This window comes from Ovis canadensis, chromosome 2, assembly GCF_042477335.2.
Source record: "Ovis canadensis isolate MfBH-ARS-UI-01 breed Bighorn chromosome 2, ARS-UI_OviCan_v2, whole genome shotgun sequence".
Taxonomy (NCBI): Eukaryota; Metazoa; Chordata; class Mammalia; order Artiodactyla; family Bovidae; genus Ovis; species Ovis canadensis.
In genome coordinates this window covers 41,277,392-41,295,619 of record NC_091246.1, presented here as the reverse complement: position 1 = coordinate 41,295,619, position 18,228 = coordinate 41,277,392, and the positions used below count along the sequence as shown (strand labels likewise).

Genomic DNA, 18,228 nt, shown 5'->3' with positions numbered 1-18,228 from the left:
ATCAACCATGGTAATCCTTGTAAAGCTTCAACAAATATGATTAAAAAAAAAAAAAAAGAATTGGAAACATGCTGTTGGGTAGCCTCTTTGCAAACTTCTTCCCAAGTCATGAATTGTGTGCAGTGATCTTGCCTCAGGTCCAAAGCGTTTCATTAGCCTGGTTTATATGCTAATTGACTCTTCTAGTGTGAAGGGCCCATAGGTCTCCTTAAGTCCGATCTGTCTTGCACAGTAGGATTTGTTCTACAAAATCCCTCACAGTCAGTTGAGTTTGACTCAGGGCCTTATGATGCTAGTCTATATCCCTGTTGACCAGTTGACATTATTAGAAAATTTAATTGAGCAGAAACCTTCCAAATGTACACAGATTTATAGCAGTCTTTGGAACCTTTAGAATAAGCCTTGCAGGCATATTTTAAATTAATTCTTAATCTGCTTTTCTCCTACATAGAAGCTCTTTCTTTCAAGAGCTCATCACACAGGTATGTGTCCTAGATAACGACTTCTCACATTATCAAGTGCTCATCATCATGTTGTTAGAATGTGGACTCTGATTCAGTGTGTCTGGAGTAGAACTGAGATCCTATTCCTACCAACCTGTAACATTGTGATGATGCTGGAAGCCCAAGGACCACATTTTTAGTAGCTGTGCTGTAGACATTGCACAATTCAAAAGAAGTGTAGTAAGATGGCCACAAAGAGACTCCATGATCAGAGTGGAGACTGTGACAGGTCCAGAGGTTACAGCTTCTAGTTTTCAAATGTCTAGGATTAAATGTGAAGAAAATCTTAACTTCGGAAACAGATGCTTTTGCCCGTGTGCATTGCTTGGAATACTGCTACAGCTTCATTCTAACACTTGAAATACCTTACTTCGGGGTTCCTAATTCAGGCCATGGACCAGTCTGTAGCCTGTTAGGAACTGGTCTGCACATCAGCAGGTGAGCAGTGTAAGAGTGAGCAAAGCTTCATTTGTATTTACAGCTGCTCCCATTGTTCACATTACCACCTGAGCTCTGCCTCCCATTGTATCATTGGAGGTATAATAAATATAATGCACTTAAATCATCCTGAAACCATCCCTCAAACTCTCAGTCCATAGAAAAAGTGTCTTCTATAAAACTGGCCCCTGGTGCCAAAAAGGTCACAAACTTTGGGCTTGTGAGAATTCACTAGCCGTGGAGTACTGAACAGCTCCAAGGGAAGGAAACAAAATAAAAGCCCCAGACACTAGTTGTAAGCAGTAGCCTTTATACACATATCATAGTCAAGGACCATGCATTTAAATTGAACTCTGAAAAACAACTAAGGCTAAGTTCCACAGAATCACAGTAAATGAACTCTTTAAACAGGAGTCAAAGTACAAAGCACTTCTGATCTTTCATTTCTGATGATTGCCAGGACTGCACTAATCCTTGCTGTGATGCACGCAAATGTATGTTGAAGCCAGGGTTTACTTGTGCTGAAGGAGAATGCTGTGAATATTGCCAGGTAAGAGACTCTGCTAGGACTGGTTTCTCTATTTTCAGTTTATTAACTATACATAGAACCAAAGAGTTGTCTGATCACTGAGTGACCTTACATTACCAATCCCAGATTGCAGCTAGATATGCTGGTACTCAATAGAGCCTCTTCTGAAATGCTCGGAGTTTTAAACCCTGATCTGTGCTGTGGTTTGGGAAGTGGAGAAGTGGGTAAGCAGTGCTTAGAATTTTAGAAGTGGAGTCATACAACCAACATTATTTTTGGTCTTTTTTCAATGACCACTAGCTGATTTCACCTTAGCTGAGGGGGGAAATGGCACCCCAACTTCAGTGAACTAACAGGGAAAACAGTTATACTGGAAGCCAGCAGCAGCAGTAGCTAGTACCTAGAGATAGATCCCTAAGAAAGATTATCAGAAACCCAAATGCTTCTGTCCAAGGTTTCACTGACTCTTCCTTAATGCCACTGGATCATGAACTAAAAAAGGAAAGAAAGTGTGTTTAATTCATCTTCAAATCTCTGAAAACCCCAGCAAAATCAAATACATATTGATTTCTTGGGAGTGGAGATTTCTCATTATAGTCAGGGGTTCCCAGTCTTGTGTGTATGGTGGGTTGGGGGAGAGGGACGAAGGAATGGAGAAGGCAAGATGAGAAGAACACAAGCTCATTTCCCCATTTTATAACCATTCCAACTCTGCCCCAAGGCTGTTCTAATACCAAATTTCATTACCACCAGCTTGTCATTCCTAAAATTATATACAAGCCAAAAAAGAGTAATTCTCAGTGGAAAGGAGAAGGAAGTCATGATCTCATGACCCATCCTTAAAACTTCTTTTAGTTAAATTAAATGGGTCAACCTACTTACTTCCTCCTACCAACTGACCCTTCCTTGCCTGCCTAAGGTTGCTCAAGAATTAATCTCTTCATTTTTCTTCCACAGATGAAAAAAGCAGGGTCTATATGCAGACCAGCAAAAACTGAATGTGATTTCCCTGAGAGGTGCACTGGGCACTCTTCGGGGTGTCCTAAGGACCAATTCCAAGTAAATGGATTTCCTTGCAAGAATGCAAAAGGCTACTGCTTCATGGGGAACTGTCCCACCCATGATGATCAGTGCTCTGAATTGTTTGATCATGGTAAGAGACAATAACAGTGAATGATAGATAAAGATAATAGCCGCTACTTCTCTGTTACTGTCCTTTAGGAATTTGGGGGCAAGATTGGAGATAATGTCATTTATGGCAGATATGGCCTGGCACCTTTATAAATAATACATTTAACATTCATTGATTTTACCTCTAATATTAATTGACTGGCTTCCCAGGTGGCTCAGTGGTAAAGAACCCACCTGTCAATGCAGGAGATGTAGGAGACACAGGTTCAATCCCTGGGTTGGGAAGATACCCTGGAGGAGGAAATGGCAATCCACTCCAGTATTCTTGCCTGGAGAATCCCAGGGACAGAGGAGCCTGGCAGGCTATGGTCCATGGAGTCGCAAAGTGTCAGACACAATTGAGCAACTGAGAACACACACACACATTAATTGACTATCTAAGTATGTGGGTTAAGGTATGTTTGTTTCCTTTTTATACTCATATTCCTTCCTAAAATATCCTCCTGAGGCAATAAGACAGTTTTAAAATTATTTATTTATCCCATCTGTTTCACTACTATGTAAGTGATAATGAAATTTCAATGATATTAGAAAAGTAAGGCATTTATGATTTTTCACATTCATGTTGTCATTGTTTTTCTTTTACTATACTGCTTTGGATCCCAGAAGCGAAATCCAGTTCTGATATTTGCTATAAGATGAATACAATTGGAAATAAATTTGGATACTGCAAAAACAAGGGACGCATATTAATTCCTTGTGAAGAAAAGTAAGTACCTTGTAAAGAAAAGCATGTGCCCTCTCAAAGCATTTTGCAAAATCAGAACAGCTTTCACTCTGACAGCTGACAGTCTCTCTTTCTCACTCAGGAGATTAGGAAGACAGGGCTTCCCTGGTGGCTCAAGTGGTAAAGAATCTGCAAGCAATGCAGGTGACCTGGGTTTGATCCCTGGGTCGGAAAGATCCTGTGGAGTAGGGATGGCGACCTACTTCAGAATTATTGCCTGGAGAATTCCACAGACAGAGGAGACTGGTGGGCTACAGTCCACGGTGGCAAAGAGTTGGACATGACTGAGCGACTAAAACTTTTGCTTTTTAGAAAGAAAGGGGAGCAAGAAGGGAGAGAGCACACATCCCTGATGGAATTAACTGGTTTTATGTTCTGTATTTTGTAACTGAAAATCAGGGAATGCAGGAAAGAAGGATGGGAAAGATTTAAGATTCTTAGAAAGAAAAGGAGGTGAAGAAACAGGAGAAAAAGAAAGAGATAGAAGGAAAGAGGAGGAGGAAATAGGTAGAAAAGGGGAAAAGAAAAAGAAAGAAGGAAAGTCATCAGAAGAAAGGATGATAGATGCTGACATTGAAGACAGAATGGGAGAATTGAATATTAGACCCAATTTCTATAACACATGTGCTAAACCCATCTTCTGGGTTTGTTACTGATGTATGACATGGTTTCTGTATTCTCCCAAACAGGATCTGTACTGAATGCAATGATAAAAGCCTAGAGTCAAGTTCAACTTTGCTTCTAAATATACTTCTAAATATGGGCAGTCACTTAATTTGCTTTATTTCCAACTGCTGCGTCATCTGTGAAAAGGAGGTTATGATAATAGCAATCTCATATAATTTTTTAAATGAGAATCATCTGATGTGCTCTATGCAAGCAAGAAAAAAATTTACTGTCCTGGCTCATGTTTAATCAGTTCAGTTCAGTCGCTCGGTCGTGTCCCACTTTTTGCAACCCCATAAAGGGCTGCAACATGCCAGGCTTCCCTGTCCAACACCATCTCCCAGAGTTTACTCAAACTCATGTCCATTGAGTCAGTGATGCCATCAAACCATCTCATCCTCTGTCGTTCCCTTCTCCTCCTGCTTTTAATCTTTCCCAGCATCAGGGTCTTTTCAAATGAGTCACTTTTTCGCATTAGGTGGCCAAAGTATTGGAGTTTCAGCTTCAGCTTCAGTCCTTCCAATGAATATTCAGGACTGATTTCCTTTAGGATGGACTAGATGGATCTCCTACCTGTCTAAGGGACTCTCAAGAGTCTTCTCCAATACCACAGTTAAAAAGCGTCGATTCTTTGGCACTCAGCTTTCTTTATAGTCCAAATCTCACATCCACACATGACTACTGGAAAAACCATAGCCTTGACTAGACAGACCTTTGTTGGCAAAATAATGTCTCTGCTTTTCAACATGCTGTCTAGGTTGGTCATAACTTTCCTTCCGAGGAGTATGTGTCTTTTAATTTCATGGCTGCAGTCACCATCTGCAGTGATTTTGGAGTCCCTAAAAATAAAGTCTGCCACTTTTTCCATTGTTTCCCCATCTATTTGCCTTGAAATGATGGGACCAGATACCATGATCTTAGTTTTCTGAATGTTGAGCTTTAAGCCAACTTTTTCACTCTCCTCTTTCACTTTCATCAAGAGGCTCTTTAGTTCTTCTTGGCTTTCTGCCATAAGGGTGGTGTCATCTGCATATCTGAGGTTATTGATATTTCTCCCAGCAATCTTGATTCCAGCTTGTGCTTCATCCAGCCCAGCATTTCTCATGATGTACTCTGCGTATAAGTTAAGTAAGCAGAGTGATAATATAGAGCCTTGACATACTCCTTTCCTGATTTGGAACCAGTCTATTGTTCCATGTCGAGTTCTAACTATTGCTTCCTGACCTGCACACGTATTTCTCAGGAGGCAGGTCAGGTAATCTGGTATTCTCATCTCTTGAAGAATTGTCCACAGTTCGTTGAGATCCACACAGTCAAAGGCTTTGGCACAGTCAATAAAGAAGAAGTAGATGTTTTTCTGGAACTCTCTTGCTTTGTCAATGATCCAATGGATGTTGGCAATTTGATTTCTGGTTCCTCTACCTTTTCTAAATACAGCTTGAACATCTGGAAGTTCACAGTTCACATCCTGTTGAAACCTGGCTTAGAGAATTTTGAGCATTACTTTACTAGTGTGTGAGATGAGTACAATTGTGTGCTAGTTTGGACATTCTTTGGCATTGCCTTTCTTTGGAATTGGAATGAAAACTGACCTTTTCCAGTTCTGTGGCCACTGCTGAGTTTTCCAAATTTGCTGGCATATAGAGTGCACCACTTTCACAGCATCATCTTTTAGATTTGAGATAGCTCAACTGGAATTCCATCACCTCCACTAACTTTGTTCCTAGTGATGCTTCCTAAGGCCCACTTGACTTCTCATTCCAGAATGTCTGGCTCTAGGTGAGTGATCATACCATTGTGACTATCTGGGTCATGAAGATCTTTTTTGTACAGTTCTGTGTATTCTTGCCACCTCTTCTGCTTCTGTTAGGTCCATACCATTTCTGTCCTTTATCGAGCCCATCTTTGCATGAAATGTTCCCTTGGTTCTTTAGTTTTCTTGAAGAGATCTCCAGCCTTTCCCATTCTATTGTTTTCCTCTATTTCTTTGCACTGATCTTTTCCTCTATTTCTTTACGCTGATCACTGAGGAAGGTTTCCTTATCTCTCCTTGCTATTCTTTGCAACTCTGCATTAAAATGGGTATGTATTTCCTCTTCTTTGCTTTTCACTTCCCTTCTTTTCACAGCTGTTTGTAAGGCCTCCACAGACAGCCATTTTGCTTTTTTGCCTTTCTTTTTCTTGGGGATGGTCTTGATCCCTGTCTCCTGTACAATGTCATGAACCTCCATCCTTAGTTCCTCAGGCACTCTGTCTATCAGATCTAATTCCATGAATCCATTTGTCACTTCTACTGTATAATCATAAGGGATTTGATTTAGGTCATACTTGAATTGTCTAGTGGTTTTCCCTACTTTCTTCAATTTAAGTCTGAATTTGGCAATAAGGAGTTCATGATCTGAGCCACAGTCAGCTCCCAGTCTTGTTTTTGCTGACTGTATAGAGCATCTCCATCTTTGGCTGCAAAGAATATAATCAATCTGATTTCGGTGTTAACCATCTGATGATGTTCATGTGTAGAGTCTTCTCTTGTGTTGTTGGAAGAGGGTGTTTGCTATGACAAGTGTGTTCTCTTGGCAAAATTCTATTAGCCTTTGCCCTGCTTCATTCTGTACTCCAAGGCCAAATTTGCCTGTTACTCCAGGTGTTTCTTGACCTCCTACTTTTGAATTCCAGTCCCCTGTAATGAAAAGGACATCTTTTTTGGGTGTTAGTTCTATAAGGTCTTGTAGGTCTTTATAGAACCATTCAACTTCAGCATTCTTGGTCAGGGAATAGACTTAGATTACTGTGATATTGAATGGTTTGCCTTGGAAATGAATAGAGATCATTCTGTTGTTTTTGAGATTGCATCCAAGTACTGCATTTCAGACTCTTTTGTTGACCATGATGGCTACTCCATTTCTTCTGAGGGATTCTTGCCCACAGTAGTAGATATAATGGTCATCTGAGTTAAATTCACCCATTCCACTCCATTTTAGCTCACAGATTCCTAAAACATCACCGTTCACTCTTGCCATCTCCTGTTGGAGAAAGGAACAGTGACCCCACAAGAGACTGACCCAGAGTTGCCCGAGAGTGTCCAGGAATCTCCAGTGGAGGTGTGGGTTGGTGGTGGCCTGCTGCAGGGTTGTGGGCACTGAGTGTAGCTGTACGTGTGTTGGATCTTTTGAAGGAAGTCGTCATTATCTTCATTACCTCCACCATAGTTTGGCCCCAGGTAAATAACAGGAAGGCAACATAGCTCCACTGGTCAACAAAAAATTGGATTAAAGATTTACTGAGCATATCCCCACCTATCAGACCAAGACCCAGTTTCCCCCTCAGTCAGTCTCTCCCATCAGGAAGCTTCCATAAGCCTCTTATCCTTCTCTATCAGAAGGCAGACAGACTGAAAACCACAATCACAGAAAACTAACCAATCTTATCACATAGACCACAGCCTTGTCTAACTCAATGAAACTATGAGCCATACCAAGTAGGGCCACCCAAGACAGACGAGTCATGGTGGACAGTTCTGACAAAATGTAATCCACTGGAAAAGGGACTGGCAAACCACTTCAGTATTCTTGCCTTGAGAAACCATGAACAGTATGAAAAGGCAAAAAGATAGGACACTGAAAGATAAACTCCCGAGGTTGATAGGTGCCCAGTATGCTACTGATTCAAGTTATGCTCATCCAAGTTACTATTAATATTCTCCTGTAATATTCTCCTGAGCTAATATTGCTTTATGAGAATTACCTAGGTATCATAAAGAAATATAGTCATTTAGCATCTTTGTCTGCTCATCTCAGTTTTCAGGGTCAAGACTTTGTCCAGAGGCTTACCTGGCCTCTCCTAGGCTCTAACAAGCCTAGGTTTAGGAAAAAAAAAAAAAACCAAAAACCAGGCCACTCCACTGCCAGCCTAGTTTCTAAAGTTCTATTTCTTGTCCCAAGTGTGAGAATATATTCTTGCTTCCCTTCAGAGATATCAAATGCGGAAAGATATTTTGCACAGGTGGGCATCACTCTTCTGTCCTTGGAGAAGAGAAGATCTACCACCTTAAGAAACATCTGAAACAGAATACCAGTGAATGCAAAACCTTCTATTTATACCATGATTCTAAGGATTTTGGCCTGGTGGCACCTGGCACAAAATGTGGTGATGGAATGGTAAGATGAATGCCCTTTGTTTTATTAAAACTTCTTGTTCAGTCACTTAAAACTTCATTGAATCCTGTAATTGGCCCCAGAGGGCCCATCTATGGGAACACAGAAAAAAATATGGAACATTTTTTAAATGAGCAGAGTAGCAATAACACTATAGTAAATATTCATCTTAATATTTTTATACCAATTATGTAAATGTTACAAATGTGCTTAATTAGTGTCTTACAGTAGATGCTTAATGAAATTATAGACTTAATGTTTTGAATTTAATTGACTATGAAGTAGCCATACAGTCTTCATTTATTTCATTCATTCAGATGTATTTACTGGGCATGCACTACGATACCAGTATCGGTGCAGGACACAGATGATGTAAAGATGTGTGTACTTGAGAATTTCTTAGATTAAATCGAGTGTATCACTACAGTTCAACTCAGTTGCTTTCACTGTGACGTGATCAATGTGTATGAGTCCAAAGGAAGTGACTGACGTTTCTTAGAGAACATGGAATGGCATCTTCTGATGCCATTAAATGAGAGACATTTCAGTTTCAACTTTACGAACATTTTTCAACATACAGAGGAAGAGAAAAGACATGTTTCTATGTTTTAACTAACTTTTATTGGCGTATAGTTGCTTTATAATGTTGCATTAGCTTCTACTGTACAGTAAAATGAATCAGCTGTATGTTTACATATATCCCCTCTATTTTGGAGTCCCTTCCCATTTATATCACCACAGAGCACCGAGTAGAGGTCCCTGCGCTATACAGTGGGCTCTCATCAGTTATCTATTTTATATATTGTATCAATATTGTATCAATATTTTATACACGTCAATCCCAGTCTCCCAATTCATTCCACTCCTTCCTTTCCCCCTTGGTGTCCATGTGTTTGAGCTCTACATCTGTGTCTGCTTCTGCTTTGCAAATAAGATCGTTTTTCTCAATTCTACATATATGCATTAATATATATTTGTCTTCCTTTTTCTGACTTGCTTCACTCTGTATGGTAGACCCCTGGTCTATCCACATCTCTACAAATGACCCAATTTTGTTCCTTTTAAATATTATTCTGAATAATATTTCATTGTATATATGTATCACGTCTTCTTTATCCATTCTTCTGTCTATGAACATTCAGGTTGATTCCATGTCCTGGCTATTGTAAATAGTGCTGTTATAAATATTGGAGTGCATGTGTCTTTTTGAATTATGGTTTTCTCTGTGTATATACCCAGTAGTAGGATGGCTGGACCATGTGGTAGCTCTATTTTTAGTTTTTTTTATGGAATCTATGTGCAGTTCTCTATAGTGACTGTATCAATTTACATTCCCACCAATAGTGCAAGAAGGTTCCCTTTTCTCCACACCCTCTCCAGCATTTATTATTTGTATGTATTTAGGTGATATCATTGTAATTTTGATTTGCATTTCCCTAATAATTAGTGATGATAAGCATATTTTCATGTGTATGTTGGTCATCTGTATGTCCTCTTTGGAAAAATGTCGGTTTAGGTCTTCTGCTCTTTTTTTAAATTGGGTGCTTGTTTTTTGATATTTGAATAGCATGAGTTGTTGATATATTTTGACGATTAATCCCTTGTCCATTGCTTCATTTGCAAATATTTTCTCCTATACTGAGGGTTGTCTTTTCATCTTATTCATGGTTTGAGGAAATACTGTTTTTTTTAAAGGCATACCTACATAATATACAAAGGTACAAAGCATAATATATGGCATATCCAGGTAACTGACAGTTTTAGTGTGATTGGAGTTTTGGTGAAATGGTAGAAAACTAAGTCGAACAGGTAGAATGAAGCTAGATTTGGAAAGTTTTTATCACTCTGAGATGAAAACTTGAGAATGTATAATAAAAACAATAACCAGTGCATCAAGGTTTATAAGCACCAGAGTATTTGAAAAATATAATACTGTATTAAAATCAGCAACTTTGAAACTGAAAAGTATCTATGACACGGCTCCCCCTCTCTACACCACCACCCACAAACATTACAGTATCATTTGTATAACGAGATAGAAAAATTAATTGGAAAGTAAAAATTCAGCATATGAAAAAGGAATCAGGGACTTCCCTGCTGGTCCAGTGGTTAACACCTCACCTTCCAATGCAGAGGGTGTAGGTTCGATCCCTGGTCGGGGAGCTAAGATCCCATATGCCCTATGGCCAAGAAACCAGGACATAAACAACATAAGCAATATTGTACAAATTCAATAAAGACTTAATTTCTTAAAAAAAAAAAGGAATCAGAAGTTAATCATTTCATAGAGATCTATATTTCAAGTGTATAATTTTAACTACAGAGGGACAGAGGAGCCTGGCAGGCTACAGTCCACGGGTCACAGAGTCGGACACAAGTGAGCTACACACCTCATGAAAATGACTAAATAAATATAAAAATGGTGAGGAGTCAATAGTTATGAAAATTTGTTTGTGTACCAACCACAATCTAGAAAGGTGGAGGGCTTTCAATAACAGAGTGTGTGAGGCATCAGTTCAAAGAAACTACCAAATAATTTTCTGCTCATTTCAGGTAAGGAAAATCAGCCAGAGGTATCAAGCAAAAGTATGAGGTCCCCTTCATAGAGTGACTGGGATTAAGCAGAGGTTGAAAGGGGAGCAGTGGTTAAGGAACATTTGGTGACGGTGCAAACACACTGTGACTAGGCACCAGCACCGCGCAGAGTACCTGCTTCCATCAAGAGAAAGCTTAGTGCAGAAGCGCACTGCTCATAACGCAGTCGGGTCTTAAACCAGTTCCTCGTAAGGGAAGCCGAGCATAGCAAACGCCAGTCTATAGAGATACCACAAAGACACTACCTACAGAATTTGCCATTTTCATATTTACACTGAATTACTAGTTTTTTAGACATGAGGAACTTTAAATGCCTTAAAAGCATTTTAGTTTCTCTTAGCAGTTATTCTTTCTTGGTCAGTTTAAATACCTAAGTGCCCTTTTCCTTAGTCATACTATTTACAACTTGGTCAGTTTAAATACCTAAGTGCCCTTTTCCTTGTTGTAAATTACAGAATTTACAACATAGATAAGAAAAAAAAAAATTAAAGGGAAGAGAAGGTAAGATAGAAAGATAGTAGACTGCAGAGAGAACAAGAGTAGAGAAAAGAGGAAATTCGTTGGTTCGTTCTCTCATACAGAATTGCTCAAAATTGGTCTCTGTAGCTATCTCTTTAGTAAACATTCAGAATTGCAAAATAAAAATAAGAAACATCTCAGCATTTTCCTTTGGTTGAGCGTGAAATCCTTGAAAAGAGGTCAGCATGGGTTTTAAAACAAAGTTTCTCATTGTTTAATCATGTATATAGACAACCCATTCCATAAACATAAGGAAAGAAGACTAGAAAACAGCCATGAAAGAAACCAGGATGGTGAACAAAGGAGACAGTCTGAGCAATCAGAGATGATAGTTCCTGTGAAACGGACACACTTTTAGAAAGAGGAAAATCCTTTAGAAATAAATTAAATGTATATTTTAATGGCTATATAACATTATATAGCAACATAGAAGAAACATAACATATATATTATATATAACATATAATAAATATAACACTATAAAGCAACTATGTACCACTAAAGTTAATTAAAAAAATAAAAGATGCTATTATTTAAAAATTTTTTAAAAGGGTACTAAATTTACAAAAATGATACAATTTGAAATCCAGAAGCACTGCCTTCAGAGTACAAAATGAATCACAATTGCTTTTATGCAATTTATGCCGTAAGCCATGGAATCAAAATTATAAAAAATCAGTAAATTGAAAGCTATTCTTCTTAAAAAAGAAAACTAAGATGAAGTTTCTAAAAAGAAAAGAAAGTGAATTAAAGTAAGAAATGCAGTTCTAAGAAATCTGAGACAGATTTAATAGGAATTCTAGATAGAGAAACTGTTTGTTTAGTCCCTTAATCGTGTCTGACTCTTTGCAAATAAATGAGCTAAGATGAGCCAGGTAATAACCAAGAGCAATAGCAGTAATTTGGTCATAAAACTTACCCCCCCAAAAGCATAATTTAAAACAAAATTAATAAGTATAAATCATAATGATAAGATTAATGGACATTGACAAAATGCCCAGCTAGCAACTATGATATAACAAACATGGATCCTTATCAAATTAGAAGAAAATGTGGTAGAAATAATAAAAGGAATTGCTGCAATTACAATGGTAGAATCGTTGACAGGTTAACATTTGAAGAAGTCATGAGGACATAGACATTATAATGATTAATGTATTTGTATACAACAATATTTGACTGTACAGTGGTTTTTTTTTTCAAATACCCACTTAACATTTATAGAAGATTTCCTCTTCAACAGAAGACTCTACATTTGGTTTTTCATGAGGACAAATAATGCAAATTCTGAGTGAGTAATTCTAATTGATCTTGGTGGCTTCATTTCTAGGTGTGCAGCAATGGTGAATGCGTGACTATTGAAAAGGCCTACAATTCAACTGATTGCTCTGCTCAGTGCAATGAAAATTCTGTAAGGTTTGACTCCTTTTTAAATTGATGTCTTACCAGTCACTTGTTTGCGCAAGACTTCATTCCTAAGCCTGTGTATAAGTACAGGTGCACCCATGAGTGTGTGTATATATATGTATATATGTATGCTTGGTGATTTTTAAATCAAATATGCATTTGGGATCCATATTTTTTCATGCATTAATAATACTGAACCAAAGAGCCAAACCAAGTGTTATACACAGATAATGCCGATACTGCAAGTATATGTCTTATTGGACTGGTAATCCAGAAACCCAGTAATTTATGTATGTATGAAGTTTAAACCAAAAGTTTAAAGTTGGGTCTATTGGGACTTCCTTGGCAGCCTATGGCTAAGACCTTAAGACATCACCTTCCAATACAAGAGATGCAGGTTCAATCCCTCATCAAGGAACTGAGATCCCACATGCCTCTTGGCCCAAAACCCAAAACATAAAACAGAAGCAGTATTGTAACAAATTCAATAAAGACTTTAAAAATGATCTACTTCCGAAAAAATCTTTTTAAAAAGTTGCATCTATCAAAATTTCTCTTACAGTTAAATTATACCAGTATTAACATTCAGTTCAGTTCAGTTCAGTAGCTCAGTTGTGTCCGACTCTTTGCGACCCCATGAATTGCAGCACTCCAGGCCTCCCTGTCCATCACCAAACATTTGCCCAAAGCTTTTGAGAAAAACAAACAAACAACAAACAAAAAAAGCAACAATTTGTTCACTCATTTTGACGCTGTTCAATACTAGCAGTATCTAGCAGTTTGCTTTTGTGGGTAACATCTTTCCTAAATCAAATTAATCAGTAACACTTATATAGAACTGTACTCTTTCAAGAGTTTCATGTATATATTAAATTTTAAAAGTTTCATAATCACATTAAAAGATAAGTACTATTCCTATGCCCTCTTTTAGAGATTGTGAAGCAATCACACTGATATTCTATGGAAGGAAAAGCTCAGCTTTCAGTATAGAAACAGTGTATGTCCTTAACCATTACACGATGCTTTTGGATGAAGTAAACATTTATGCCACTGCTTTTTTTTTTTCTCACATTAATGTCATCTCACTAAATCTAGTTGAAGTCTTCTCTTTGTCTATGATATGCCCAACTTTAGCAAGAGCTATTCATTCAATAGGACTGATGGCTTCTGGAAAGATAAGCCAAACCATCTGGTTCATTCAGTTTCAAATTTGTCAGAATCCTTCTCTTGCTCCAAGGCCATCTTCAAAGATAGCTGCTCCTTGTATTTTATTGTCTTATTTTTCCCAACCTTGATTTTGGATTAGTTAATTAATAAAAAGTGCGTGAGTGTGTGGGTGTGTGTATTTTGGGTGTGTGTGAACACTAAGCTGAATGAGGTGGAAAACACAAGTTTTGTGTCAGTCATGTGATGAATTATGTGATTGATGTCTCTTCCAGGTGGATGATGGTGAACCTGAGTGTCAGTGCGAGGGAATTCAGGCATCTACGGAATGGGAGGAAACCTTAAATATTACCAGTGAGTATCCCGGAATAATATACTATCTTAGAACGTCCTGGTGGTCCTGTGGCTAAGACTCTGTGCTTCCACTGAAAGGGGCATAGGTTCGATCCTTGGTCAGGGAAGTTCTGCATTCTGTGAACTGTGACCAAAAAATAAATAAATACTAATCATTAAAAAATATATAGGGGCTTGCCTGGTGGCTGGGTGGTAAAGATTTCACCTGCCAGTGCAGGAGACATGGGTTTGATCCCGGCGTTGGGAAGATCCCCTGGTGTAGGAAATGGCAATTGACTCCAGTATTTTTGCCTGGGAAATCCCATGCACAGAGGAGCCTGGCAGGCTACAGTCCATGGGGTCACAAAGGGTTGGACACGACTTAGTGACTAAACAATAAAACAACAAAGTATGTATGCATAATATCTTGCATATATCAGAAACCTCACCAGTGAAAATACTTTCTGCTTATATACCAGGTCTGCTACACATGTGTTGTATTTCTGTATGGATTTGTATGATATTTTTGTTATTGTTAATGTTTAAATACCCAAGTTTGAATTTACTACAATTGATCTGGAATAAATGTATCTTCTTCCACTTAAATGTGGATTAGTTCCTCCAAGAACCCTTAACCCAGTAAGGCCTTTTCTATAGTCAGTTAATCACTGATAACCCAAGTTTTCCCACTAACTGGGGTTCTCTTAAACATAATGGAATCTTGGGTGGAGTGTCCATCCCTAATACAGATAATAATTTGTACAATGTCCTGGTCTTTGACTTTATTAAAAAAAAAAAAAACAGAGGAGGGTAGAATTAAAGTCCTTTAAGGAAGACAGAAACATAACTGTAACTTCTCAGTTAAATGTTAAGATTCCATTGTTCCAAGGTTGATGTCTTGGTTGAAGCTCATGTGTTTTAATGTTACAGATATCTCCATCCTGGTGGTCGTGCTTGTCCTGGTTATTTTTGGTGTTGTGGTTGTCATATTACTAATTCGTTACAAAAAATGTATTAGGTTGAAGCAAGTTCAAAGGTAGGTCTGTATTCTTTATGTGTTGAAGGGGACCATTACCGAGACAATATAAACTTTGTGGCCACAAAGAATATTTGATGGGAAGAAGGTATAAGCCTCTTACTGAAGACCAAGTAAAAGTGTAACAAGTTGAGCCTTTACACACTTCATTCTCATTCAGATGTTAACCCCATGGTTCCCAACTTCTCTGCACATCAGAATTACAAGTTGTCTTTTTTTTTTTTTAACACTAAATTTGGTTCCTCCTTCAGATGTAATTGTTATAGAGTGGCACATGAGTATGAATCAGTCTTTTAAAAATCTCCTAGATGATTTACTATTAACCACAGGCTTATCCCATGCTATAGCTGGTATCAATATTCAGTTCCTTCTTGACAGCCCACCTCGAGAAACCCTAGGAGTGGAGAATAAAGGATACTTTGGTGATGAGCAGCAGACAAGGAATGAGCCCATCTTACCTGATATTCATCCTCTACATGTAAGAAAATATTGATTGCAGTAGTTTTAATCAATTACAAAAGTAGCTATATGTATGTTTGAAGTGAACTATCCCTAAGCTAAGTGAAGTGGGAAATGTAGAAGACTAGCTAACATGATTCCACATCAATGATCTTCTATAAACACGTAGGGAAGGAAAGAATGGCAGGACTCAAATAAATCAAGACTTATTTCTGAACAGAATATATTGGTTAAATAAAATACTAATTTGTGCACAGCTGGAAAATATTACAAATATAAACCACCACTGAGATATAAGACAAGTCTTAATAAATCTGAAAGAGTTGATATCATATAAAATATGTCCTCAAAATAAAATTCTGTTAGAAATCAGTGGCAGAAAAATATTGGGAAAAGTCTTTTTCTCATAAAAATTAAAAGTGTACAGTGTATAGTGTTGAGAGATAAATATTCAGGTGTGAAAGTATAATTGTATGCAAGGAGGAGGTCATTACTTTAAGTTTGGAAAGTGGTTAATTTAGAGGGATAGGAAGTGAGCGGCAGTAATGATGGGAAACTTGAAATTTCTTAATCAGTTTAGTAATTACAAGGGTATTTACCTTAAATGTTTCATTAAGCCATGAATCTGTTTTGTGTATGTTTTTTTGTCTGTATTGTATTTTCTCATGAAATGACTAGAGATGAATAAGGATGATAATGTCAATTATTAGTGGGGATATATAGAATGTATGGCCTAAAACTGATCATACACATTCCCTGTAATCTAGCAGATTCGGTCATATGAATACACTCAACAGAAAGCGGTACATGTGCATATCAGAAAACATCAACAATAATGTTCCAACAGCATTATTTGCAAAAACCAAAAATAATACAAATATCTAGTAACAAAAAATAGTTCACTATATACTCATACAATGGAACACTACAGAAAAGGAAAAATGGGCAAACTACTGATGTTTACAACATATTATTGTAGGTGATGTATTACTACCACAAACATACTGCTAGACAACATGTTAAACTCAAAGGCAAACTGTACAATTCAACTTACATAAGTTCGAACTGACAAAACCACTCTATGATATTAGATGTCAGGGTAGTTGTTATCACAGGGAAGAGTGGATTGGGGGGAGGGGTAAGGGGTGGCAATAAAGTTCTTTTTTTGATCTTGGTGGGGCTTGGTTACCCAGATGTGATCATTTGTGAAAATTCACCCATCTCAACACTTTCTATTCATATATTTCTTTGTGTATCTTTTTACTTTAAAGGGAAAGCTTATTAAAATAATACCCATGGGGGTGGAGGGGGTGGGGGGGAGAAGATGACAATCCTGGAGAAATCCCAGCAAGTCATGGCTTGTTTACTACCTTTAACAATAGTTATGATTACCAATGTATTTGGCTCAGTAGGGGAAAACAAGTGTGAGTGCTGATTAGGAAGCTACAAAAGCATTCTTAAAAAAACAAACAAACAAAAAAAACCAATGAAGAAAACTTGGTGACAAGATTATACCAATGAAACTGCCCACAAGGACCTATTTCTTGAAGGAAGTATGAACTGATTATTAATAGATGCAAATGCCAATGAAAATATAATGGTGTTAGTGTTTTAAAATTAGGAATTTTTTTTGGTTAGTGAGCTTGCCCCAACTCTCCCTTTCCCATAAGTCCTGTGTATTATAGAACAAGCTCCCACCATACCCCAGGGACATATCTATGACATAGCAGGAAGGCTTTTACTGAACTTCTCTTACTCAGGATTGTATACTCCTTCTGTGGTAATAAGATGATTTATCATTTTTATCCATTCTTACTTTTTATTATGACAAGAGTGACCCCAAGAAACAAGTCTTCATTGTCCACTCAGATGAAGAGAAAATATTGTGTGGTTATTTTTTAAGCTTACACTGAGATTTTCTGATATGGAAACACAGGATGCCAATGTCAGGGTTAAATAAGAAACTATATGTAACTGCACTTAGCCCCATGTTTGTATATATTTAGCACTAATGTCTGTTAATTATCTACTATGCTCATGCACCGTTGCAGTAACTTTCCCAATTGCATTTTCTTTAAATTAACATGCAAACCAGTTTCACTCTCAGAGAAGGTAGTTGGGAGAAGGTAGTCTGACTATATGTTGCTGTTGTTCGGTCACTATGTCATGTCCGAATCTTTGCAGTCCCATGGACTGTAGCCCACCAGGGTCTTCTGTCCATGGAATTCTCCAGGCAAGAATACTGGAGTAGGTAGGCATTCCCTTCTCTAGGGGATCTTCCCGACCCAGGAATTGAACCAGGGTCTTTGCATTACAGGCAGATTCTTTGCTATCTGAGCCACCAGGGAAGCCCTTATCTCCCAGAGTTTGCTCAGATTCATGTCCATTGAGTCGGTGATGCTATCCAACCATCTCATCCTCTGACCACATGATCAATGATAAATAGTTACCAGAGGTTCAGATAGAGCCTGGGGCATATTTGTTGCACTTCTAGAATACAAAATCCT

The 18,228-nt window shown here is 37.9% G+C and overlaps 1 protein-coding gene across 1 annotated transcript in view; it reads left to right on the top strand.

Moving 5' to 3' along the window:
• Positions 1-18,228, top strand: part of ADAM7 (ADAM metallopeptidase domain 7) — a 61,178-nt gene that overhangs the window by 28,358 nt on the left and 14,592 nt on the right. Inside the window, exons 13-20 of the mRNA XM_069573697.1 lie at positions 1,402-1,491; positions 2,428-2,623; positions 3,268-3,370; positions 8,025-8,211; positions 12,653-12,733; positions 14,169-14,247; positions 15,157-15,262; positions 15,641-15,740. Coding sequence (XP_069429798.1) covers positions 1,402-1,491; positions 2,428-2,623; positions 3,268-3,370; positions 8,025-8,211; positions 12,653-12,733; positions 14,169-14,247; positions 15,157-15,262; positions 15,641-15,740 — 942 coding nt within the window. The remainder of the gene's footprint in view (positions 1-1,401; positions 1,492-2,427; positions 2,624-3,267; positions 3,371-8,024; positions 8,212-12,652; positions 12,734-14,168; positions 14,248-15,156; positions 15,263-15,640; positions 15,741-18,228) is intronic.